The sequence below is a fragment of the Pelobates fuscus genome, chromosome 13, assembly GCF_036172605.1.
Source record: "Pelobates fuscus isolate aPelFus1 chromosome 13, aPelFus1.pri, whole genome shotgun sequence".
Taxonomy (NCBI): Eukaryota; Metazoa; Chordata; class Amphibia; order Anura; family Pelobatidae; genus Pelobates; species Pelobates fuscus.
In genome coordinates this window covers 26286498-26313036 of record NC_086329.1, presented here as the reverse complement: position 1 = coordinate 26313036, position 26539 = coordinate 26286498, and the positions used below count along the sequence as shown (strand labels likewise).

Here is a 26539-nt window from a genome sequence, read left to right as displayed (position 1 = left end):
GGGAGGTATGACTGTTTTAGTGTTTTTGGTTGATAAGATTACGTAATTAGGCCCATCATAATTGTCAGTACCAGGCCCACTGTGCTCTTAATCCGGCCCTGAGCATGCCAAGGGCACTTCAACATCTGGCTTGGGCACAGTATTACTAAAGGTCATATTATTACTATTCATAGATGGCTACCTGGGTCAGGTAGAATTATTTCTTTGTACGCTTGATGATGCAGATATAGTTTGTCATTGGAATTTTTGACATATGCGCTTTTAGGCATTTCTGACACTCAATGATAGTCATGAAAACACAGTACTTCCCTCACATACAGGAACCAAGAAATGCAAATATTCAGAGACAAATACGGGGCTTAGTATTGTTTCCCTCATTAAATTCATTCTACAATAGATCGTGCTCTAGCAATCTATACATTTTAAATAAAATACATTGTCCATTTCAGCTATGCTTTGTAAATAACCATGTATAGATATGAATGTAACTCATTATGTGAAGACAGATTTACAGTAACAAAGCAAGGGTTAGATGGCTTTTGTAAGTCAATTACTTACCTCCATCACCACAACTTCCATGAATGACCTTGATCATGTTCAGACACCAATTATTATTATATTTTGAGCATCACATGAAAAAATAAAATAAAAAACAAGTACTACTCTGGAATGTACTCAAATGAACTTGACTAGGACTGCACATGTAGTTTATAAAATCTGAATAAATTATTACACATGGTTTTCAAGCAAAGTGCATTCTGCAGTTATATAAAAGACAGACTATCTTCTTTATCCAACATAAAGTGTGTAGCATAGAGAAGCCAAGAAGTCAAGTAATATACAGTAATGAGTGTGTGTGAATTGAAACTTTTACACTAAAAGCAACATCGAGGAAGCCTGTAAATCAACGAGCTACATGTCACATAATCTGCAACATGCTGAACTAAATGTCGGGCAAAAAAGATCATTTCAAGGACAGCTTGAATTACATGTTATGTGAGCCTGAATTCACACATCAGCTGCATGTTAGCAAAGACCAAAACACCCACATGTACATGTATATGCCACCTATGACTTGTAGAGTTAATTATATGGGCCTTTGCACTTTCAACTTTACATCTTGTAGCATGAAAGTTGATCGTTTCCGAGGAAAGGTAACACGAGGCCTATAACATCCAGTATTAATTCCCAACAAATTGGCAACACAGCATTGTTCAACAGAAAGGAAAAAGATCACATAACATGGCGAGCCTCTGTGTCCTAGTGAACAATTTCTGAACATTTGTCACATCTTCCAGAATCTTGGTTTTTTTTCTACCTCCATCACAGGAGATAAAGACCAGGTAGGAAGGAACGAGTTAGATAATCAAAGAAAATTCCCAAAGCTTCTACTACTCCAATATGAGCAGTCTTTAGACAAATTGTCTTCCGCGTGGGATTGGCAGTGTCTATGGGACAAGTTTCAGGCTGTGGACCTGTATTCGCAGAGTGGAATGAAACAAGGAGCTTGATGAATTGTCCCAAGTTCTCAGTCCTATACATCAAGTCCATGCAGGTGAAATTCTGCTCAAGGTTTTCATGTCACTTGAAGCAGCTCCCACTGCTGGCTTGACAGATCAGACTGGCAAGGATTGATAAGTACTCTGGGTGCGTTTGTGTCAAGGCAAAGCCCACTGCTCACATGCTGTAAAAAGGGTCCTTTTAATTTCCATTTCTGGAAGAGAAGAGAGCTTTGAATTATAAACAACACATACTAAAACAGAATTTGACAACACATAACATTATCCGTTTACCTCTAGTATGGCTATTTATCCGTTGGCTGTAGAACCAATAATTTTATTTGGTGTTTTGTGCCAGGGATAGTTCATTAGTATTTAAACTGTCATACTACATTAAAACACACTATTATTGAATTACCGTAAATGATTTGCCACACATACATCACTAGTAAAGTATTGTGTGGATTTAAAAATACTCTGCAAAGGGATGGGTGGATATATTGAGCAATATTCTATCATTTTTTTACAGTTACTTTGTGTTCACATTATATACGATAGACAAAAAAAAAAACATCTGTGCATTATGCTAAACATTAAACAAACCATCTTTAGATTTTATTATAGGAAGACTAAAATAAATTTGCATATTCGTATTACATTAGTATTATTTATCATCATTATTATTAATTGACCTAAAAAAAATGCCACACTTCCTCTTTAATGGCATAATATTGCAGTTCTTTGCAATAAGAATGGTGGGAGAAATACTATCTTTTTATCTCAACTCATGTCAACCTATTTTTAAATACACTTTCGCTGTAATAGGATTCCTGACAGGCTGTGCTCTGGACAATTCTTCTCAAACAGAAACACGATCTGTCTCCGTACTTCTACCTGCCCGCTCAGGGATGATCACCACCACCCCCCCCACCCCCCCCCCCCCCGTAACCTCAGACACAGAGCAAGACAGATGTAGGATTTCAAGCACATCTGAAAATTATATTTTACTAGAAGCATCTGGGAATGATGCATGAGAAAGGAAGGCTGAGCCTTCAGGATTCAAGAGGCACATAGATTTGAGAACATCTGGCTGCGTTTGAACTACAAAACCCAGAATCCTGGTCCATCTGTGGACATCGAGATTTAGAACAATCAACCTACAAATACACGTTCATTCATCACTAGTAACTGGACATAGTTGATTATTCGTACATATGAAAATTATGGGATTAGGGCATTACTGTTTGTGTTCAGTTTATACAGATTACCCGGTTTTGTTTTGTTTTTTACCAATAAAAATGACAGATTGAGAGACACGAATACCTGTCTGCTATCTTTTGGGTTGCAAGACTCTAGCATAACGAGTGCTCCAGTGGAAAACGAGGTGATCGACAGACACTTGTCCTGCTGGCGGATTAAGGCCTCACCGAAAACCCACTCCTAACAGGGAAAAATAAAATCCAAATTAAAATGGAAAGTTACAATGAGAGCGTCACATTCCCCAGGTTATACAGGTGTGCACGAAATTCCGAATGAATTGTATCCCTGCATTGGTTTAATTATATTCTTACTCCTGGTTTTCCAATCTTAGAGAAAGGACGTCTTACTAAAGTAAACAGAATATGTGGATCATACTTTATTACGTTCTAATCTATTTATTATTCACTACCTTTGTCCTAAAAAAAAATATGTTGTATCAAAAGGATCTCAAATTTTACCATGGTAGATATATATTTACTACAAATTAATATTTTTGTTTTCATTGAAGTGACCAGGGCTGCACAATCCTTTTGAACTTACTGAGCTTTGGTAGATACTGCCACATCAAAGGCAAGTCAACATTGAACATCTGAGTTTACCTAAAAAACACACGCCCATCTCTGCTGTCCCAAGGAACACTGCCCTGCTGAACTGGGGATGACATTTAAGGAATTCAGTAGAATAACGAAATTGCTAATTTGTCAAAGCTGCGTACAACATGGATTCAGCCATATTGTCCCAGATTTAACAGCTAACTAATTGAACAGGTTACTTGCCCGACTTAAAAAGACACAGTTCTATTCACTGAGGTTTATTTACTAAACACAGAATTGTGATAAATTGATAATTGATGCACTAATAGCTCCAACTCACCTGTAATCAAAGCCAGACTATTTTAGCCAAATGCTGCAATTTATTTTTCAATTCACTACAAATTCTCTGATTAGTAAATAAACCATTCAATATTTTTTTTCTCGCAGTTTATGTTTCCATCATAGTCTGCTATTTTTGGTGTCAAATTTCGACATTTGCAAAGCAAACCAGGCTGTTAATGGCTTGTTGAATATCACCATCAGTGGAGAGCAGAGTGCAGGAGAGTTTTTCGGTGCTACAGCCAAATAGTTGGCTTTTAGTTTTGTTTTTGTAAATATTCCTTTCTGGCAGGAGGCTAGCTAGACATTCCATCACATGTGTAATTAATGATGCCATCTTCGGGCTGGATGCCATTTAACCCCGAAAAAGATAAAAAAGAGAGCTTGGCACAGCAACTCAATCTTCAGCACTCTTTTGGGCACTGACAGAGTTACATGCACAAATTAAAGAAAACACGTCTGGCCAACTATTCTTATCAAGACTTTTAAAAGGTAAAATCTGAGCCAGACATTTCCCCTGAGATTGTGACCGTTCTATTCACATATTTACAGATCCATGTACCTCAATAAATCACGTATATTATTGCTATAAAGTAGCACTAGACTGTCATTCTTGAGGACCAAAAAGATTATTCTATTCTATATGCAAACTCTCGCATATCTCTGTCCTGTTATGTTACTGTGTTCTGTTTTTTTTTTTGTAATCAACCCACAAAAGGACTTGTTCGTGGGTTTACATTTTTTTCGGCAGAGGAATCATATCAAAAAAGGAATATCTCCAGTAATAAAGTTTATTTCAAATATTGCTATTGAATTCTAAAACATGATAATTCATGCAAATTAATGTACTCTTCCCATGATCCTCTGGCAAATCAAATGATGCCAGTAAGTGAACTTAGCCAGTTTAAGTCTATTTATTGATCGCTAGATTCAGTTATTCAGATATTTAGGATACCTGGGAGTTCAACATTTGGAAAGCAGTGAAAATCAGCAATGGCCAACTCCTTGCAATTTACAATTTGGTGAATGAAGCCCTTGTGTCTGTGTACATGCAGTAATAACCCCTCTCTGGAACAGATTTATCAAATGGTCTTTCAATATAGGAGGGAACGGGATGGAAAATCGTTCTAGACTTCTCAAGTGTTGGGGACAGAAAGCAAAAGATGTATCTCTAGGCTGATTCTTCCCTAAGAGAAAATCAATGAGGCATTTCCAACTAGGGTCATCTGGGAATTACAACTGAAAGTGAAGTGTATGTTTAATTCCTCAATGGCCAATGAAGGTATATTGCATCACAACAATCATTTCTATAAGAATTTGGAAAAGTCCAAAATGTGAATGGCTCGCTGAACTGAGGATGGCAAGATGTGAGGGAACTGCCAAAGTTGGATAATCTAGAACTTCAATGACCTTCAATGCTAGTGTAAAGTCTTTAAAGATCAGATTGGGATGAAGACAGAGTATAATGTTTGGGCCTTAAGGAGTTAATATTTATTGGGTCGCATCGCAATAATCTATAGCAGTGTTGGAAGTTCTGTATTATATAATCCATATATGGTTGAGGACAACAGATGTTTAACAAAACATACAAAATCTGATGTATTTGTGTAGGTGTCTCCATTAAAATTGCAGTTCTCATCCTTTGTTCTGTGTACCCAAAGGGTTATGTCTCAAATAGCCAAGGAGCACGCGATTGCCCCAGTTTGATTTCTGAAGTTAATTGTATTTCATGAGAGATGTTGAAATTAAGAGCACTCACAAGGTTGACACTGGACAAACGTAGCTGAAAAAGCTCTGTGACAAACAGTACTCAGAAAAGGATTAAGAAGTATTGTATTAACAGCCGTAATATTTTCATTCATATGAATGAAATATCATTTATATATATATATATATATATATATATATATATATATATATATATATATATTTATAAAAATAAATATGAAATATAAATGCATTCAGCGTGATACTTTTTTTCTGAGGCTCGTCAGAGGTAAAAAGTATCTCATATCATCTATATGTTAAGTAAAGCACCTGTGACGAGGGTGTATTTTTGCCAGTCCCTTTGCAGACCCCGACACCAGCTAATACATTCCCTGCAGTGTCTTCCCCTTGAGATTCTAGGCAGTGACCTCCTTGCTTTATGACTCTGGTTACAGCTTCTTTCTCTGGAATTCTAAAATACAAAGAGATAACGTGTCAAACTTGGCCACATCCCTGACAATCCAATCCCCGCAGTTCAGAATACTTACTTTAGCTCTGGGTAGACATTCTGAAGGTACCACTGGAAAGATTTACAGTTCATTTTTTTGCGTAACTCTACTCTTTCAGACACACTAGACGATTAAGAGAATTAATATAATTTGTTAGTGCTGGGAAGAACGTTCAGGTAAATTTGTCACATATTCATAAATTTAGACGTACATTTTTCCTCTCAAAAAAAGAACACTGTATTATATATTTTTACAACTTCAAAGTGTGTAATAGTTTAGGAAATATGATAAACATTTCTTAATAACCATTTTTTAAATTATCTTTTGTTGAAAGAGTTACATAAAAAATTTACACAGGAAAAACAAATTGCCCAGTATATAATTATGCAAGATCCGTGCAAGGAATCTGAGTGTTAAGGTCAAGCAAAGGGATTAACATAAGTGAAATTAATCAGCTTACAATCAGTCCAATCAGAGTCACGGAGAAAGGATTGCTATAACTGACACCAAGTTACTGTTTTGTGTGGTTATAAATGAGTTTACAGAGGGGAGTCACAGACCCACCAACTAATCCAGATAAAATACATCTCCCAGGTAGATGTCACTTCTAACCCATATATTGTTCTATAGAGTACCATATTGTATGTTATTATAATGTTCATAGGCAGGACTGCTGACATGGGAGACCTCTTGTTTGTGTGATTTTACTAAGGGTTGCTTCAGACTGATCCTTCCAAAATATGAAGAGTAATTGGGTATAAGTCATTGTATTTCAACAAAAGGCTTTATAATTATTCAGGCACCTATTGAGTTCACTTTCTTTCTGTTCATGTGGTCAGGTGTTGTCCAATGAAACCAAAGGGATGATATAAATGAACGGAACTGTATACCGTATTTATCGGCGTATAACACGCACTTTTTCTCCCTGAAAATAGGGGGCAAATGATGTGTGCGTGTTATACGCCGATATACCGCACTCAGTGTGCACACTTCCTTTCAGTCCTGCCGGAAACCGGAACCTGAAATTGAAGTTCCTGTACCGCGGTGCACCCTGTGAAGCCGGCCCACGCTTCAAGACAGGTAAGTAATTATGGGACAAGGGGAGGGAAAGTGCACTATGGGACAAGGGGAGGGGGGGTCACTATGGGAGGGGGGAGAACACTATGGGATGAGGGGGGGGGGCACTATGGGAGGGGGTGGAGAATACTATGGGGGGGGAGGGGAGAATACTATGGAAAGGGGGGGGGAACACTATGGGATGAGGGGAGGGGGGGAAATTTCCTTCTTAAAATGAGGTGCGTGTTATACGCCGATAAATACGGTAATTATATAAATTGATAAAGCATCCCCAGAGTGATGTAAGCGTCTAAGACGGTAGCAGGTCCACTTTACATCTAGAGAGAAGATTCCTTCTCTAAAAATCACTCCCAACACAAAAACAACAAAAGGGCTGGGAAGTTAGGATTTGTACCAGAAAGAGAAAAGACAGATGGTTAGAAAACAAGAAGAGAGTGTTCACTCACCTCCCAAACGCCTTTCCAATAGCAGATGGTCGAGCTTGATAGTAATACTGTTTATATTCATCCATCCACACTTCAGCTGTTCGCTTCGTGTTCCTGATGTGAACGAAAAACTCTTGTTACATGGGTTAGGTCCGAAAAATATCTCATTGATATATATCATTCGTTACATTACCTCAAAACACACAACAAATAGATTACATTGAGAATCTCACCAAATACTTTTTGGCAACATTTTTACCATTATCGTTTCTGTGAAAATGAGCCCTATAATTCTGGAAAATCAGATAAATCAAACATATTAAATCAAGGCCAGGTTGCTGTGATTAAAGATAGTCATTGGTCCTTAAAATAAAACACTTGGTATATAAAAACCACATCCAGCGAAACTGGACAATAAATAGAGGATCGTGCTGAATAATGCAACAGACAGGACCAAACCTGCAATAAATCAACGCGTTCAACTCTATTAAACTGCTATAATAGCTGGCTTCAATATAACCTACTGGGGAGTGAACTACCTCTAATTAATATAGCGTGCTAGTATATATAATTACTTGTATCAGTGAGCAGTGATATTTATGCTGCAAACAAGCAGATAAATTCTGCAAGGTATAAAATCGAATTAAAAAAAAAATTGAAAATAAAGGAATATATTGAAAAAAACATAGATCCCTTACACATATTTTGTGGGACATCAAATGCAGGTGGTGGCTGTCTATGGCGTGCGCTTTGTGTAGGTTAGATACCCAGTTTAGGCTGGCATAGCATCATGGGAAATACAGTCCACAAATGTCTCTGGGTCCACTGTTAACCATCAGTTCCCTAGCACCTCTCCCAGATTTCTCCTATGTGATATTTTCAGGATTCATGCAATATTTAACAAGTCTCCATCTATAGAAAGGTTATTAGCGTGCCCTGTCACACCATGGTCTAACCCTTTGTGTACCGTACTGAATTGCATTCCTTTCCCGACTCCTCCTTGGACTCAGAAGGTTAAGTGCTAGAGGGGCTCATCACAAAGTGGGTCATCGCATGCTTTAGGACCTTATGGCTCTAGGAATATTAAATGAGCTGATAATTAGCACACAGACACAATCTATAAGCACAATCAATACTAGTTGTATAGAGCACATTGCTCAAATGGTTAGAAATGGGTTCTGAATATTTTAGTCATACATAAAGCCTGTATTCCGAACGCTATTGTGCCCTATAAGTGTAAAACCACATTTACCAGAAGTGAAGCGCTAACGAAACAAAAGGGGAATATGTTACCCTCTTGTACATGTAATTCACAGGGAGTAAAATCCACAATGTATGTAAAATAAACGAGAAGAAAAACAATATATAGTGCAGATTGTACAATTCAAAGTGTAACAAGAAAGTGGTACTAGGTACACTCACATGTAGTTGAGCCTAGAAATAGAGGCTCGCTTTATAAGCAAATGTACCTTCCCAGGTGGCACTACACCTTTCTTCAAGTAGGGTCTCTCTCCCTCAGGAAGAAAATATGGACAGTAGATAGTGCAATGTATCAGAGAAACCTTGTATAAACACATTTTAGATTGTGCTCACGTTCTCTAGAGCCTTTCCATTCCTAGGCTCTAAGGTGTAAGAGCTTATTGTCAATATTGTGGTTTGACACTCCCTAAAACCATCTGGCAGGAGACTGGAGATGAAAAGCTTCTTCTAGTGATTTCAAATCAATTTATTGATGTTCCTCTTTTGTTTTGTTAGAGCGCCACTTCTGGTTTATATGGGTTTTAAGTTGTTGGTCTAATTATTGGTGAGGGTTCTGAGATCACCGTTCACGAGTGCTTTTTTTTTTTAGTGTTTGCATACTGAAGCGCATCTTGCACACCACTGTTTTTTGCACTTTTGACTATAGTGCCCTAGTTCATAGTTTAGTGGGCTCCCCATTTTGCAGTAAAAATTGTTTTACTTAACTATTTCCAGCACAAGAGACTCCTTTAATGTTGCTGACCTCTCCGCCTCCCCCGATGTCATCAAGGTGGCGTCGCTTAACAGGACAGATGCACATGGATCCAACGCTTCTCATAGGAAAGCATTGGATCCAGTGCTTTCCTGAGAGTTGCAACATTCCGTGACGGAATTTTACTTGGTTGTTGTCCAAAAGCACCTCTAGTGGCTGTCTTCCAGACAGCCACTAGAGGTGTGTCTAACCCTTAAAGGTAAACATTGCCATTTCTGCAAAACGGCAATGTTTTACCTTGTAGAGTTGAAACTATAGGACCATTGCACCCAGACCACTTCTTAGAGATGAAGTGGTCTGGGTAACTTTAGTGGTCCTTATATGTTCTATGTCTATAAATGCTCTACTCATTTTGGTATGAGTTACTGGGACACGGACAATTATTATCCGATGTCCACTGAACCTCTGTTGGCATATATAAGCTACCTACAGCAGTGAAAGAGCCCAGTTTAAAGTTACATTAGAGCATTCTCTGTATCGGTGAACTAAACAGAAAAGGTGATTTAAAAGTATATACTTTTATCTTTCTGATAATTATTGGTCTGATTACATGCATGGAGAATTCAGGTTTTTATTCCATGATCTACTCTGTGATGACCTTGCCAAAAAAGCACACCTTCCCTGCTTGTCATGTGTTGCAAACATTTAGACAAGCCAATTACTGTCTGTAGAATACTCAGAGAACAAAACAGAAACATAGAATGTGACAGCAAATAAGAACCATTTGGCCCATCTAGTCTGCCCAATTTACTAAATACTTTCATTAGTGCCTGACAATCTCTTATATCTAAGACAGCCTTATGCCTATCCCACGCATGCTTAAAAAAGCAACAAAGCATCAATACATTTTTTAAACTTTAGAAATTATAATAAAGTATTTAACCAGGAAAGGTGCATTCAGATTGCTCTGGTTTCCAATTACATCCTGGGGATGTTACTTTTGCCCACCATCCAGGGAATGTTAATATTACCCAATTCAACGGTACTCATTTTATCTACATCGGAAGGATGAAAGGCTAATGAACCTGCAACCCAAGTGTTGAACAGATTCTACTGATGATGCATTAGCCCACTGAACTATGTCACCGGCAAATGGAAGCAGGGACCAGAGCCGGCCTTAGGGATGTGCGAGCTGTGCAGCCGCACAGGGCGCCATGCGGCCGACACAGCTCACACATGGCCGGACGGGATTATACTTTTTTTTTTTTTAAATCAACCAACTACACAGTGGGGGCGGAGCAACCTGGCGGAGCTTAGCGTGCGGCAGAGGCGGAGCTAAAATTATGGTGGAGGCGGAGCTAAATGTGCCAGGTAACTGCAACATGGGAAGCAGGAAGGAGTCCCTGTTTCCCCAAAAAACAGTCTCCAGGAGCTGCACTGCCTGTCTGCCTCCACTCCTCCATAAGGAACAGAGGTAACTATGTGTGATTGTCTGACTGTGTGTGTGTGTGAGACTGTCTGCGTGTGTATGTGTGTTTGTGGCTGTCTGCCTCTTTGTGTGTGGCTGTCTGCCTGTGTGTGTGTGTGTGTGTGTGTGTGTGTGACTGTCTGCTTGTGTGTGTGTGGATGTCTTCCTCTGTGTGTGTGTGTGTGGCTGTCTGCCTGCGACTGTGTGCATGTGGCTGTATTTGACACTGTATATGTATAACTGTGTGCATCTGACTGTGGGACTCACACAAAGGCCTAAATGCATATTTTTTAGCTGAATTAAATACCCAACACACACAGACAATAAACCCAGCACAAATATCACATACAACCAATACACGCATATGACACACAGTTAACACACCCATTACAAATAACACACATAGCCAACACATAGCATACATATCACACACAGTCATCACACCTATCACATACACAGACAACACAAACATTACATCATATTATAGTGAGATGTATTACAGTGGAGCTCTGGTATATTAGATGCACATTACTCTGTGTTTTATAGTTAGGGAGCTCGGTGATACACTAATAGGCACATTACTTGGAGTTGTATTGTGTAGTATTTGAGCTTGTCACAGAGTTCAACATTATCGTGAGTTTTATTGTTGTGGAGTTCTGTGATAAACTGGCACACACCACATAGTACTGTGAGGGCTTTTTGTTTCTGTGGAGCTCAGTGATAAATGGAGAAGTAGCGCATTACTACAACGTTTTTGTTCCAAAGAGGTCAAGGTGAATAAGTATAATCCATAGCTCCAAAGCAAAACCACTCACAGTATTCTGTGGCATACTTAGTCTGCTCCTCTGTAATGTAGGGGAGGCAATCTGGCACGTCTGGCCTGCACTTGTGTTGGCTGCAGACCATAAGTAGCTGTCTCCCTAGCTCGGGCCAATCAGAGCGCTGCCGGAGATTACCACAGGACACTGCAAGTCCCTGAGCTTGCGAGACAGTTACGCATGGTCTGCACTCAGTGGAGGGGCAGACCAGATTCAGATCAGCATGCCCCTCTCCCAACTAGGTAACAACAGGAAATGAGGAATGAATATGTGTTTTTAAATCATTATTAATTTAATAAATCCCCTATACAATCACTACATTCCTATGCACACACACTATACATAGATGATGGGGGGGGGGGGGGGGAGGGGCGCTGTGAACATTTTTTGCACAGGGGGCCTGAGGCTGGCCCTGGCAGGGACTATGGGAGCCCAGCATAGATAACCGACTTGTAGTCATTATGATGTTTGGAGCGTTCCTATTAACGTGTCCACAGCACTGTATTCATTACTATTCTTGGATAAGCACCACCATTTGCAAATGTCAGTAGGCAGACTGTCATGTCAGTAGAACATACAGGGAGTGCAGAATTATTAGGCAAATGAGTATTTTGACCACATCATCCTCTTTATGCATGTTGTCTTACTCCAAGCTGTATAGGCTCGAAAGCCTACTACCAATTAAAGGACCACTCTAGGCACCCAGACCACTTCAGCTTAATGAGGTGGTCTGGGTGCCAGGTCCTTCTAGGGTTAACCCATTTTTTCATAAACATAGCAGTTTCAGAGAAACTGCTATGTTTATGAATGGGTTAAGCCTTCCCCCTATGTCCTCTAGTGGCTGTCTCATTGACAGCCGCTAGAGGCGCTTGCGTGCTTCTCACTGTGATTTTCACAGTGAGAGCACGCCAGCGTCCATAGGAAAGCATTATGAATGCTTTCCTATGTGACCGGCTGAATGCGCGTGCGCATTCAGCCGACGGGGAGGAGAAGAGGAGGATCGGAGGAGGAGAGCAGGAGGAGATCTCTCCGCCCAGCGCTGGAAAAAGGTAAGATTTAACCCCTTTCCCCTTTCCAGAGCCGGGCGGGAGGGGGTCCCTGAGGGTGGGGGCACCCTCAGGGCACTCTAGTGCCAGGAAAACGAGTATGTTTTCCTGGCACTAGAGTGGTCCTTTAAGCATATTAGGTGATGTGCATCTCTGTAATGAGAAGGGGTGTGGTCTAATGACATCAACACCCTATATCAGGTGTGCATAATTATTAGGCAACTTCCTTTCCTTTGGCAAAATGGGTCAAAAGAAGGACTTGACAGGCTCAGAAAAGTCAAAAATAGTGAGATATCTTGCAGAGGGATGCAGCACTCTTAAAATTGCAAAGCTTCTGAAGCGTGATCATCGAACAATCAAGCGTTTCATTCAAAATAGTCAACAGGGTCGCAAGAAGCGTGTGGAGAAACCAAGGCGCAAAATAACTGCCCATGAACTGAGAAAAGTCAAGCGTGCAGCTGCCAAGATGCCACTTGCCACCAGTTTGGCCATATTTCAGAGCTAGAAAAAATAGAGATATCAGGTGTATTGAATAACAAATATTAGGGATTGGCAACTACATACATACACAAGCGTCTATAAATGAGTGGTAGCTCAAAAGGGTAAAAAAGTATGTGCGTTCAGAAATAAATATATCAATAAAGGACTAATGCATATACTATGATTTAGCACTTGTACAAAAAATGTATGTATTTATTTAAAAATCAAACAGAATATTGAGTCAAATAAAAAGTCACAATGTGTGTAAATAAATATCACACAGTACTATGTGTGCATGGATCCACTTTGGTGAACGTTGTATCAATTAACTTACTCTATATAACACAAAACAAAGTGTAGTGCAGACGCTAATCTGTCACTTGACTCTGTGTAAAGAGTACAAAGTATCACATACGGTATCAGAAGCAGCTGCAAAATAAATCATAAAAATAAAAAACTAATCTAAAAAGAATATACAACAAAAAAATATATATACACAACAAAAAACTAAATACATAAACAGAAATGAAGAGTACCTGCCTCGGTGTGGGCCCCCCACCGAGGTGATGGAGAGAAAAAAAACCCAGAAACAAGGAAAGGGTATTGAAGAGAATTCTGTGCCGCCGGTATCTGTTGCACTTCAAACAAGGGGGGTCCGTCGAGAAACGGTGAGATGCACCGCGGTCGGGATCTTCGAAAAAGACCGCGGTGAACGCTGTAATGGACCACTCCCCCAGGCACCTGGTAAGTCACTAGTGATGTGACTAAAAGGAACGAATATACCGCGGTCGGGATCTTCTCAAAAGACCGCGGTATGGTTGAAATGAAGCAGCCTAGAATATAAAGTCCCCGGCTTCACTGTGTCCGGACTCTCCTTAACAAAATTGGTAGGTGGGAGGGAAAAATAATTTAACCAAAAAATCTGGACAAAAAAAAAAAATTATACACCAAACAAAAAAAAACAATAAGTCCATAAAATAAGATAAATAAAAATAAAAATAAAAATAATGAAAAAATAAATAAATAAATAAAGGCAGCCGACAAGGATCCGGTGGAACCAGCCACACATACACTCACGTCTACGCGTTTCGTCCCGTCCACGGGACTTTCTCAAGACTAAAGAAGCTGCAGGATAATTGGGTTTAAATACCTCAAAAATACTGGAGTGATTAAACAGGTGGGGGAAAAAATCCACCCCTTTATTTGAAGCACTCAAACGATTAGTTCTAAATCAATTAAATAATTAACACAAAATACTATGAATGAATCTGAATGAGAGATAAACTTATACATTACTCAAACATAAATAAATAAATAACAGTTAGACTAAAAACTCGATATATATATATATATCCATTGCACACATAATACAACACATCCCTATTTAAAGGGGCAGATTTAATTTTTACAGATTATAGTTTCAAACAGGAACAATTTTATATGCGTGTGGTCTAAAAAAAGGGGCACCTGAGCATAATAGATAGGGAAGTAATTCCATCCTCCAGACATGGACCTAAATATAAATCAGGCAAAATATTATGCCTGATCTTCATAAAAAAATATATATATATATAATAAATGATAATAACAAAGTAAATACAGAGAATACACTGAACCAAATCATTATAAACTATAACTATCCGTACCAACCGACATATTTATATAATAAACCAATAGGTGGGATTGTAGAAGGCCCTAAACAGAATTCCCCAGACCACACCAGTCTCTACCCGATACCAATATAGATCCCCCTTAAGATGTGAAAGAGACATGATAGTCAGACAAATCACTATTTAGATTTATATCTGTACTTAAAGGGGCAGATTTAGTGTTAATGTATAACAGATTCCAACTAAAGCAGATATTCTTCAAACGGTATATATGATTTAAGGATAAAACCCTTGGGCTTTTTAAAATAAGAAAAGTGTATGAATACTCAAGACCTAAGTATGGGTATAGGTCAAGGAAAGTAGTGTGCCTAATACAAACAAAATCCATAATAAACCAAATAGATTGAACAGTGCTATCAGTAGCCCAAATCCATATAATAAAATGAAACAATAAATGGGGATGTGACATGCCCCGAGCAGAACTCAACATATCGTACCCCCCTCCCCCTCTAGATATCACTACAGATGCCCCTAAAAGCACAGCAGAGATGGGAAAACTGAACAAATCAGAAGAGTTCTAACTCTTCATTTAAACCATTGGGTGTCATGGTATTGAGCTTAAAGATCCAGACTGACTCTAACTTGATCAGTTCTCTTCTCCTCCTTGCCTCATCTTGATAAGGGGGGATCTGGGCTATCCCCATAAGTTGTATTCCTGATGGATTTTTGTCATGAAAAATAGAAAAATGACGGGCTACCGCAGACCTGGTGTCATTGCGGATGATGGCTGTTCTATGCTCCCGGAATCTACATTTGAGAGGTCTTGTGGTTTGACCCACATATTGCCGCCCACATGGGCAAGTTATTAGATACACTACAAATGAAGTGTTACATGTTATTTCTGATAGAATTGGAAAAATAACATCCGAGTTATTGAATGGACTAAAGGTGGAGCTCTGAACACAGATAAAGTTGCATGTAAGGCATATATTGCGGCCACAACTTTTGTTCGATATCCCCTCTTTGCGAGTTGTTGTTTCTTTGCTCTTTTCATTAGAGTGATGCAATTTAGAGGGTGCCAAAATGTTTTTTAGATTTGGGGCCTTTCTAAAAGTAACTTTTGGGGTTTCTGAGATACAAAATGATAACCATGGGTCCTTGGTTAGAATGGGCCAGTATGTATAAAAAATGTTAATGATCTCGTCAAAGCCTTTATTGAACGTGGTGGTGAATATTGGTGTGGAACTTTTACCAACCTCTTTGGTGCTGATATTATATTTTGCTCTTTTTAGCTTAGGGACTTGAGTGTGCTCAAGTAAATCCAGAATAATATAGTGCTCATTTGTATGATTTCCCTGTTCAGAAGGGCTCAGACCTTGAGACCCAGGCTCCAATATCTGATTGGAACTAAGTCCTCTCATATAAGCCTTCAGAATCTTCTTTGGTGGATAGGATTTTTCTATAAACCGCTGGCAAAGTTTTAGCGACTCCTTCTCATAATCCGACTTTAGTGTGCAATTGCGTTTGATTCTGGTAAATTGCCCCATGGGAATATTTTGGATCCATGTTGGATGATGGCCGCTATTTGCATGCAGATAACCATTCATGTCTACATTTTTCAGGTATGTTTTGGTGGTAATCCGCCCTTCTGACCCCGTGAGGGATAGGTCCAAAAAATCTATAGTCGACTTAGGTTTCTTATATGTAAAGGAAAGACCCCAGTGATTGTTGTTGATATAGGACATGAACTCTTCCACCTCATTCCACTCACCCCTCCAGACAATGAGAATATCGTCAATAAACCTACGATAAAGGGCGAGTCGCTCCATCCAATATAGATCACTGAGTATCATCGACTGCTCCCAGTGACCCATAAATAAGTTGGCATAGGATGGAGCGAAACTCGCCCCCATCGCGGTACCTCTGGTTTGCACAAAAAACTTGTCATCAAATTCAAAATAATTGTGAGTTAACATAAACTCGGTAAACTTGACAATATAGTGGGACTGGTTGGTTGGAAGTAGAGGGTCAGATCTTAGATATGATGAAATGGCTTCTAAACCCAAGGTGTGGTCGATGTTCGAATAGAGAGCTGCCACATCAATGGTCAGCCAACAATAGTGTTCTCGCCATATAATATCCTTGACAATCGTGAGCACATGTCCTGTGTCCTTTAAGTATGAGGGCAGATGTGGTACATATCTTTGTAAATGAAAATCTACCCATTTGGATATGGGTGATATCAATGAGCCCAAACCCGATATTATGGGGCGCCCTGGTGGATTAGTGAGGGATTTATGCACCTTCGGGAGGTAGTAAAAAATAGGAATCTCCCCCTTGGCTGAGATGAAAAAACTTCTCTCTCTTTTATCAATCGCTCCATTCAGATGAGCCTGTTCTATGAGTTCTCTCAACTCTTTTTTGTAAGATGAAGTAGGATCCCCGGTAAGAACCTTATAGTAATCCACATTATCCAAAATTCGGTGTGCTTCCTCAAGATAGTCCACTTTGTCCAGCAGGACGATACCCCCTCCTTTGTCTGCTCCTTTGATGATCAAATTATCGTTGTTTTTCAAGGAGGACATTGCTGTAAGCTCAATTTTTTCTAAGTTGTTACAGACCTTTGCTTTTTTCTTTTTGAGAACGTTACAGAGGGCTCTCAGTTCTTTTAGAACCAACTCATAGAACATTTGAATATAAGGGCCTTTATCAGCTTGGGGGTAGAACACAGAAGGTGGTTTTAATCCAGACGAAATATTCGAATCTAGAATGCTCAGCACATCTTCCTTGGGATCTGGGAAATCTTGTTCCTCCAGAAGGGAGATCAAATTGTAGAAGATAATTTTGTCTTGTGGAGTATTTAGGAATTTAGGACAATCTTCAAAACCTTTTGATCCCTTCAGGTTAAAGGATCGTACCACCGTGAGTTTCCTGACAAAATAATTGAGGTCTTTAAATAAATCGATTATGTTAGGTAGTCTATCAGGAGCATATTTTAATCCCTTATTTAGTAGGGAGATTTCTCCTTCATCCAAGGTATGGGATGATAGATTAAATAGACCTCTCATTGGAGACATCTCAGTTTGGCCGGACTGTTTTCCACCTCCTCTTGTTCCTCTGTGGGTACCCCCCTCCTTTTGCTGGTCAGATTTCGGAAGAGGGGAAAATTTCTTTCTTCCGTACTTCGTAGGGGGGCTAACTCCAAAAAATCCTCAGATGTAGTACTGGCAAACTTATTCTTCTTAGGGGATATCTGTTTCGGCTTGGCCCCTAGTTCTCTAGCTTTATCGGTCCCACCAATACTCTCCTCCCTTCTGGTGGTATTGTGTGAGTAGTTCCCCACAGAAGTATATATGGAATTGTGCTGTTGTCTTCTATCACGAAACGTTGGGGATCTATTTTTCTTTCCAAGAACAAGTTGTGCCTTATAGGGGATCGATGGGGACCCTCTCCCCTGTTGTTTAGTGTTGGTATGATTGGCCCACTCAGTGTGGGGCCTATAAGTATGCTGGAGTCGATATTGATTGGGGTTAGTCTCCTTCAAAGGCTTTGAAGTTGCGCTCTTATTACTGATACCAAACTTGAAACTACGTTTCCTTTGCCAACTCCTAATCTGCTCACTTTGATAGTCTGATTTGTCCCTTTGAAATTTATTATTTTTATGGGCTATTAGATCTGTCTCAAACTTAATCAGCCTTTGATTGACAGACTCATCTAATTTGGAAGTGACAGTCGATTGTGAAGGCATCTGGCCAATTTGTTGCTGGAGATCTTCAATCTTCTTCTCAGTAACCAGGAGTCTCGATTCTCTATACCTAACCAGAATATCCATTAATATAAAAGAGCAAGAATCTAGGGCCCCTAGCCATTCTTTTTCTAACGAAATATTATCATTGAAGAAGGGCTGTTTGTCAAATCTAAGACCTCTGGGGATAAATTTATTGTCAACATATTTTTTCAGGAGGGCACTATCCCACCAATCTCTCATTTCTGCCTTGAGGGTTTTTTCCAACTCGAAAAACAGTTTGTGTATGTTAGTTTCTGGACTAGGAATAGTTTCCACTTTACCCGAAATTTTTTCGTTGAATAAATTTGTTCTCCTATCTAGCCTGTTGGCAACACTATTGAGACCCATATTGATACACAATTCCTAGGGCAATCGGGATTAAACCACCTAAACCCGAAGAACACCAGAAAATATAAAGGGTAACAACTGGAAAATAAAAAATAAAAAATAAAAAGTAAGTAAAAAATAGTCTAACTGAACACCTATGAATGCGCTTGTATAACCTTATAGACAATAGAAAAAATAGAGATATCAGGTGTATTGAATAACAAATATTAGGGATTGGCAACTACATACATACACAAGCGTCTATAAATGAGTGGTAGCTCAAAAGGGTAAAAAAGTATGTGCGCTCAGAAATAAATATATCAATAAAGGACTAATGCATATACTATGATTTAGCACTTGTACAAAAAATGTATGTATTTATTTAAAAATCAAACAGAATATTGAGTCAAATAAAAAGTCACAATGTGTGTAAATAAATATCACACAGTACTATGTGTGCATGGATCCACTTTGGTGAACGTTGTATCAATTAACTTACTCTATATAACACAAAACAAAGTGTAGTGCAGACGCTAATCTGTCACTTGACTCTGTGTAAAGAGTACAAAGTATCACATACGGTATCAGAAGCAGCTGCAAAATAAATCATAAAAATAAAAAACTAATCTAAAAAGAATATACAACAAAAAAATATATATACACAACAAAAAACTAAATACATAAACAGAAATGAAGAGTACCTGCCTCGGTGTGGGCCCCCCACCGAGGTGATGGAGAGAAAAAAAACCCAGAAACAAGGAAAGGGTATTGAAGAGAATTCTGTGCCGCCGGTATCTGTCAACAGGGTCGCAAGAAGCGTGTGGAGAAACCAAGGCGCAAAATAACTGCCCATGAACTGAGAAAAGTCAAGCGTGCAGCTGCCAAGATGCCACTTGCCACCAGTTTGGCCATATTTCAGAGCTGCAACATCACTGGAGTGCCCAAAAGCACAAGGTGTGCAATACTCAGAGACATGGCCAAGGTAAGAAAGGCTGAAAGACGACCACCACTGAACAAGACACACAAGCTGAAACGTCAAGACTGGGCCAAGAAATATCTCAAGACGGATTTTTCTAAGGTTTTATGGACTGATGAAATGAAAGTGAGTCTTGATGGGCCAGATGGATAGATTGGTAAAGGGCAGAGAGCTCCAGTCCGACTCAGACGCCAGCAAGGTGGAGGTGGAGTCAGGGGCGTATTAGCCGCGAGGCAAACAAGGCATTTGCCTTGGGCGGCATTTTCTAGGGGGCGGCAAAAAAAGCCGCCCTCCAAATGCCCAAGGCAAATGTCTTGTTAGCCTTGCGGCTAACAGACATGCTGGGCTGCTGCTGGGCGGTCGGGCGGCGCTCTTGAGCGGCTGGCGAGGGAGCACTTCATCTGAGCTGTCTGCTCAGCTCCCTCGCGCGCCGCAGAGTGAGGCTGGGAGCCGGAATATGACGTCATATTCCGGCTCCGCCTCCCAGCCTCACTGTGCGGCGTGCGAGGGAGCTGAGCAGACAGCTCAGATGAAGTGCTCCCTCGCCAGCCGCCCAAGAGCGCCGCCCGACCGCCCATCAGCAGCCCAGCAGCCACTGGACCACCAGGGAAAAGATGCCCCCCCCCCCCAGCATTCCCAAAGGTAAGGAGGCTGGGGGGGGGTTGAAGTAAAAATAAAAATAAAAAAAAGTGTTAATGTGAGTGAGTGAGTGTCTGTTAGTGAGTGTGTGTGTGTGTGTCTGTTAGTGAGTGTGAGTGTGTGTGTCTGTTAGTGAATGTGTGTCTGTTAGTGAATGTGTGTGTTAGTGAATGTGTGTCTGTTAGTGAATGTGTGTCTGTTAGTGAATGTGTGTCTGTTAGTGAGTGTGTGTGTGTCTGTTAGTGAGTGTGAGTGTGTCTGTTAGTGAGTGTGAGTGTGTGTGTGTCTGTTAGTGAATGTGTGTCTGTTAGTGAGTGTGTGTGTCTGTTAGTGAGTGTGTGTGTCTGTTAGTGAGTGTGTGTGTGTGTGTCTGTTAGTGTGTGTGTCTGTTAGTGTGTCTGTTAGTGTGTTTGCCTGTGAGGGTGTGTGTGTGTGTGTGTCTGACTGTGTGTGTGTGTGTGTGTTAGTGAGTGTGTGTGTGTGTGTCTGCTAGTGACTGAGTGTGTGTCTGCTAGTGACTGAGTGTGTGTATGTTAGTGAGTGTGTGTGTGTGTCTGCTAGTGACTGAGTGTGTGTCTGTTAGTGCGTGTCTGTTAGTGCGTGTCTGTTAGTGCGTGTCTGTTAGTGCGTGTCTGTTAGTGCGTGTCTGTTAGTGCGTGTCTGTTAGTGCGTGTCTGTTAGTGCGTGTCTGTTAGTGCGTGTGAGTGTGTCTGTTACTGAGTGTGAGTGTGTCTGTTAGTGTGTTTGCCTGTGAGTGTGTCTGTGTGTGTGACTGTGTGTGTGTATGTTAGTGAGTGTGTGTGTCTGCTAGTGTGTGTCTGCTAGTGCGTGTCTGCTAGTGCGTGTCTGCTAGTGCGTGTCTGCTAGTGCGTGTCTGCTAGTGCGTGTCTGCTAGTGCGTGTCTGCTAGTGCGTGTCTGCTAGTGCGTGTCTGCTAGTGCGTGTCTGTTAGTGCGTGTCTGTTAGTGCGTGTCTGTTAGTGCGTGTCTGTTAGTGCGTGTCTGTTACTGAGTGTGTGTGTCTGTTACTGAGTGTGAGTGTGAGTGTGTGAGTGTGTCTGTTAGTGTGAGTGTGTCTGTTAGTGTGTGTGTTTCTGTTAGCGAGTGTATGCGTATCTGTCAGTGAATGTGTGTGTGTGTATTTAGAATGCGGGACGGGGTAAAGGTTGGGTGGGGGTGGCGCGGGGGGGGGTGCCTGAGTTTTGTCCTGCCTAGGGCAGCACAAAACCAGGATACACCACTGGGTGGAGTACTGGTTTGGGCTGGTATCATCAAAGATGAGCTTGTGGGGCCTTTTCGGGTTGAGGATGGAGTCAAGCTAAACTCCCAGTCCTACTGCCAGTTTCTGGAAGACACCTTCTTCAAGCAGTGGTACAGGAAGAAGTCTGCATCCTTCAAGAAAAACATGATTTTCATGCAGGACAATGCTCCATCACACGCATCCAAGTACTCCACTGGCAAGAAAGGGTATAAAAGAAGAAAATCTAATGACATGGCCTCCTTGTTCACCTGATCTGAACCCCATTGAGAACCTGTGGTCCATCATCAAATGTGAGATTTACAAGGAGGGAAAACAGTACACCTCTCTGAACAGTGTCTGGGAGGCTGTGGTTGCTGCTGCACGCAATGTTGATGGTGAACAGATCAAAACACTGACAGAATCCATGGATGGCAGGCTTTTGAGTGTCCTTGCAAAGAAAGGTGGCTATATTGGTCACTGATTTGTTTTTGTTTTGTTTTTGAATGTCAGAAATGTATATTTGTGAATGTTGAGATGTTATATTGGTTTCACTGGTAAAAATAAATAATTGAAATGGGTATATATTTGTTTTTTGTTAAGTTGCCTAATAATTATGCACAGTAATAGTCACCTGCACACACAGATATCCCCCTAAAATAGCTATAACTAAAAAAAAACTAAAAACTACTTCCAAAAATATTCAGCTTTGATATTAATGAGTTTTTTGGGTTCATTGAGAACATGGTTGTTGTTCAATAATAAAATTAATCCTCAAAAATACAACTTGCCTAATAATTCTGCACTCCCTGTATATAAACCATGGACTGAACTAGATTGTGATAAACTGCCACATTTTAAGTATACATATATAAAAGAAACAAGTGAATAAATCAAAGTAAAAGCATCACTTGGGAAAAAAAAGGTGAATACAAGTTATAGGCAATTTTGGATGCTTTACTCAATGGAGTAATTTTGAACGTGACGATTCCTCTTTTTATTTTTCCTTTTGGTTTTCAGATCTATTGGCTGCCACGGGGGAATACTGCTTAATCTAAGGATTAGATATTGGAGGATGCTGAAGCCTGCATCCCTGAATCCAACCATGTTAAACGGATTGCGTGATAATGATTTTTCTCAATTAAAAATAAATCAGGGAGTGTGATAGAAAAAAGGCTAATCAATGATCATCCATGCACATTTACTTTAACAAATGGCAACAATGTAAAATTCAGTGTTGCAGACAGTGAATAACTTAAGTGCAGAGCACCTGTTCGTACGTACTTTATGTAAGTCAACGCGTTTCCATCTGGGAACTCATAGGGGTGACGTTTTCTAAAGACATGTCCAACGCGGCTGCAAGGCACAATTTCCAAGCTTCCAGAACACATCCAGACACGGAAAGACAGCTCTGTAACAAAATATTCATCAACTGAGACCAATGTATATCACAATGTTAATATTTATGAGAATTCTAAGAGATTATATGACAATAATCAGGTCTTTAGCGGCAGGACACCATCCGATATCTAGATCTATATATCTTAATAAATAGATTTTTATTGATCTGGGTGAAAATCCCCAAATAAAACCCATTTCTAAATCTGCCTCTAACATATGGTGCTTAGACTTCAACGCTGCAGCCATGTTTGTTTGACTAAAGTCAAGTGAGGAACAACGATTTAAATTTTAATTAAAAATGGTAATTTAAACCGAATATTAAATTACAATAAATCTTTAATGGTAGCATAGCCACGGCAAATGTAGACATTACTCCTTTTTCCCCCCACCCTACAATGCCACTCAGGTGTAATGTGAGGCAGATTGCATTCAAATTTTAAATCTTTGTCAGGACAATATACGTCTATTTTAAGAAAACACGCCATTGCACATGCAGTAGTAATCCCATTTACTTTCCGCTGGGGTAAAACACATTTTCGGTCCGTTAGGCCTGGTGGTTGGTCTGACAGTAGAAGAATATGTGCAGCTGTGTTTGAGACATTCAGGGTAACGAAGGCATTGTGACTGATGTCACCATTATATTTAAGCACCTTTAAAGTAACAACATGTACCCTGTGTAGCTTGGAATCCCAAAATGTAGATCCCTAACCTTAAAGGGTCACTCCAGACCCTTAAACCACTTTAGGTTACTGAAAAGCATCATGTATGAAAAGTGTGTCCTCTTATTTGATTTTGCAAAAAGTTCAGATTTCAATAGAAATTTACACGTTCATATTGGTTACACCCCTTTGGCTTTCAAGCAGACAACAGGTTAAGTTACTTCCTGGTTTTGTTAGCTCAATGCAGCTAACCTCAAGAGGCAGCAATTGCCCAGGACACCTGGCTTACAAAGACTTCCACAGAAAAACTGGGCGGGGTTAGAAGGGGAGACCTTGCAAAGGCAGCAGACCTTTGCAAACTCTCTAAAATTGCAAGCTGATTTTATATATATCCCCAATAAAAAATACATAATTAAATGCATGCAAGTTTTCATTTGGGATGTATATCTACTAAACAGTGATTTTTTTTTTAATTTTGTACTTGGGCAGTGGAGTGTCCCTTTACAGCTGGCAAAGCATTATGGGAGTTTTACAACCAACCGCAATCTATTTTTGGCCAGCCGGTGCTTGAGAAAATTATGATCGGTACGTCTAAGCATAAGTGTCTGCTTGCCTTTACTGTAAAATAAATAATTTAGTTCTTCTGAAAACTGAATCACAAGTGCCGGTTTCATAGATAATCCTGCGATCCTCTTCTTAAAACCCTGCTTCAATAAAGCTAATGCTAAATAAATCTGTGTAATGAGATTTTAGGCCTGTGGAGAGTTAATATCTATATAGCTTTGGATTTACAAGTCTAATGTCTGGGCCTGGAGTTCCAGAACACGACTGAACACAATTAACATTCTGTGCTGAAAATGCATTTGTTGCTCCAAGTAACCTAGAAATCCAAGTATACACTAGAGACTCCAGCTTCACCCAATGGCTGGAAACACATCTAGAGCATTATGGAGAGTTTGAGGCAGATAAATAGTTTAAACAGTGAGTCATCTCTGTTTAATATATAAAAAAATTAAAAAGAGAAATGGGCTCAAACAGGCAGGCGAACACAGGATGGCCGCCAAACCACAACCTCCACAGTCTCAGGGGGAATCGGAGCCTCAGACATGGAAAGCCTGCTTCGAGTTGCGGTTTTATCGCGTATGCCGGGAGTTCTGGCAGCGCCTGGAACGCAGAGCCGCCCTTCGTAACTCACCTGCTGCACGCGAGGTTGGGAGCGAGGTGCCAGCCCATCCGACGCCGGGTCGCAACTCAACATGGCGGCATGCCCACCCCGCTATCGGCCCCATCTTCAAACACCAAAGCGTGCCGCAGCAGCTTGACCACACATGACCTCTGCCAAGCCATCTCATTCCCGCCTCCCCAGAAGACTCTATGGAGGAAGGCGAATCATCGCCCACAAGCTGCTCTCTCGGTTGGTGCGCTCCAGGCAACAACGAACACAAGCACGAAGAAAGACCAAAGGCCCGGGCCAGAATGGGGAACTTCACTGCCTGTCCGCTGGCAGGAGGCAGGTACAAGCAGGCACTTGTGGCTGGGGGCGACCCCATACACTGAAAGAAGGAGTCCGGTTTCCCAGTAATAGCAGCCTACACAGGTCCAGACATCGCAAAGTCTGCACACCAGGTTTCGGCAACCGCCGCATAGCGATCAGACGTATCCACGATGGAGTCCCAACAAGCCTGACACAGAGGTTATAGCACAAGGACTTTACTCAACCCACGCAGGGTATCGGCTGAGGAAGAGTGGGGTCCAGGACTTAATCTCTGGTACCATGCCTTTTCAATCCCGCCATGTGTATAGCTTGTAACAAAACGTTTAAAAATACGGTTATTAACACTGCATCAGCGCTGCGTTGATAATCCTGCTTTATAGTTCGAGGCAGTCCTTTTCTACTTTACTTTATTATTCTCGACATAAAATGAGTTTCACTTAGCAAGATCTAGCAGGTTTATGCGCAGCAAGGAAGGTCATAATCGCTGCCTTGGAGTGGCTCGGCTAACTAGCCTTACTGGCAACCAGCCTGTGAAAATATGTCATGCTAGCCAGGAATCAACAGTTTTGTTCCTCACAAATAGCTAGCCTGTGTCTCTTGAATATTATTGTATCTTTTAAAAAGTGTACCTTAAGACTTACAATCATAACGAGACTAGCCATGTCAAAAGCTCGTTCAGTCTAGCATGCTAAACTATACAACCTTTATGTTTAACTGCCTGTATTCCTCATGTTCTATAAAAAAAAATGTGTGCTGTCTACACTGCAAAATGTTATGAAAATGCGGCAGAAGCTGTTGTAGCTCTGCGTGCTTGATGTTAATCTGAGCACATGAAAAATAAATAATAAAAAAATAAAAAGAGAGAAATGGGCTCAAAGTGGCACTTTGATGACAGATTTTATGTTTTTAACCCATTGAGTTGCCAGGTAGTGAAATGTGTTAATTTTATTTTTGACAGAATATCCATCATAAATCCGCTACGGATTTCTTCAATACACAAGGCGGTGGGGAAAAAAAATCCTAAAACAATATATTAATGTCAACGACCTCATAGGAGCTACAGCCACCTTTGCCTGGACCATCCGTCATATAAATATGGCTCTAATATAGATGGTCCAATGACATTTAGACCTGGTGGCTAGAAGGCCATGGCTCCTGGCATTATGGTGTCCATAAAAACATTCTAACCCTGGTTATAGTACTGGAATGTGGACCAGTTTTAACAAAGTATTTTGCAGTTGAGAGATTTTCTCTGAGCTATTGGAACTGATGAAAATTGGGTGTAAGATGAAGCTAAA

General features: G+C 40.4%; 1 protein-coding gene across 1 annotated transcript in view; it reads right to left on the bottom strand.

The window, feature by feature from the left end:
• Positions 1–690: 690 nt before the first annotated feature.
• GALNT16 (polypeptide N-acetylgalactosaminyltransferase 16) overlaps positions 691–26539 on the bottom strand; it is a 61685-nt gene continuing 35836 nt past the window's right edge. The window contains exons 10-15 of the mRNA XM_063439170.1: positions 22971–23097; positions 7371–7463; positions 5887–5970; positions 5669–5810; positions 2823–2939; positions 691–1714 (exon numbers count right to left, since the gene is read on the bottom strand). Of these exons, the coding sequence (XP_063295240.1) occupies positions 1577–1714; positions 2823–2939; positions 5669–5810; positions 5887–5970; positions 7371–7463; positions 22971–23097 (701 nt within the window). The 3' untranslated portion in view covers positions 691–1576. The remainder of the gene's footprint in view (positions 1715–2822; positions 2940–5668; positions 5811–5886; positions 5971–7370; positions 7464–22970; positions 23098–26539) is intronic.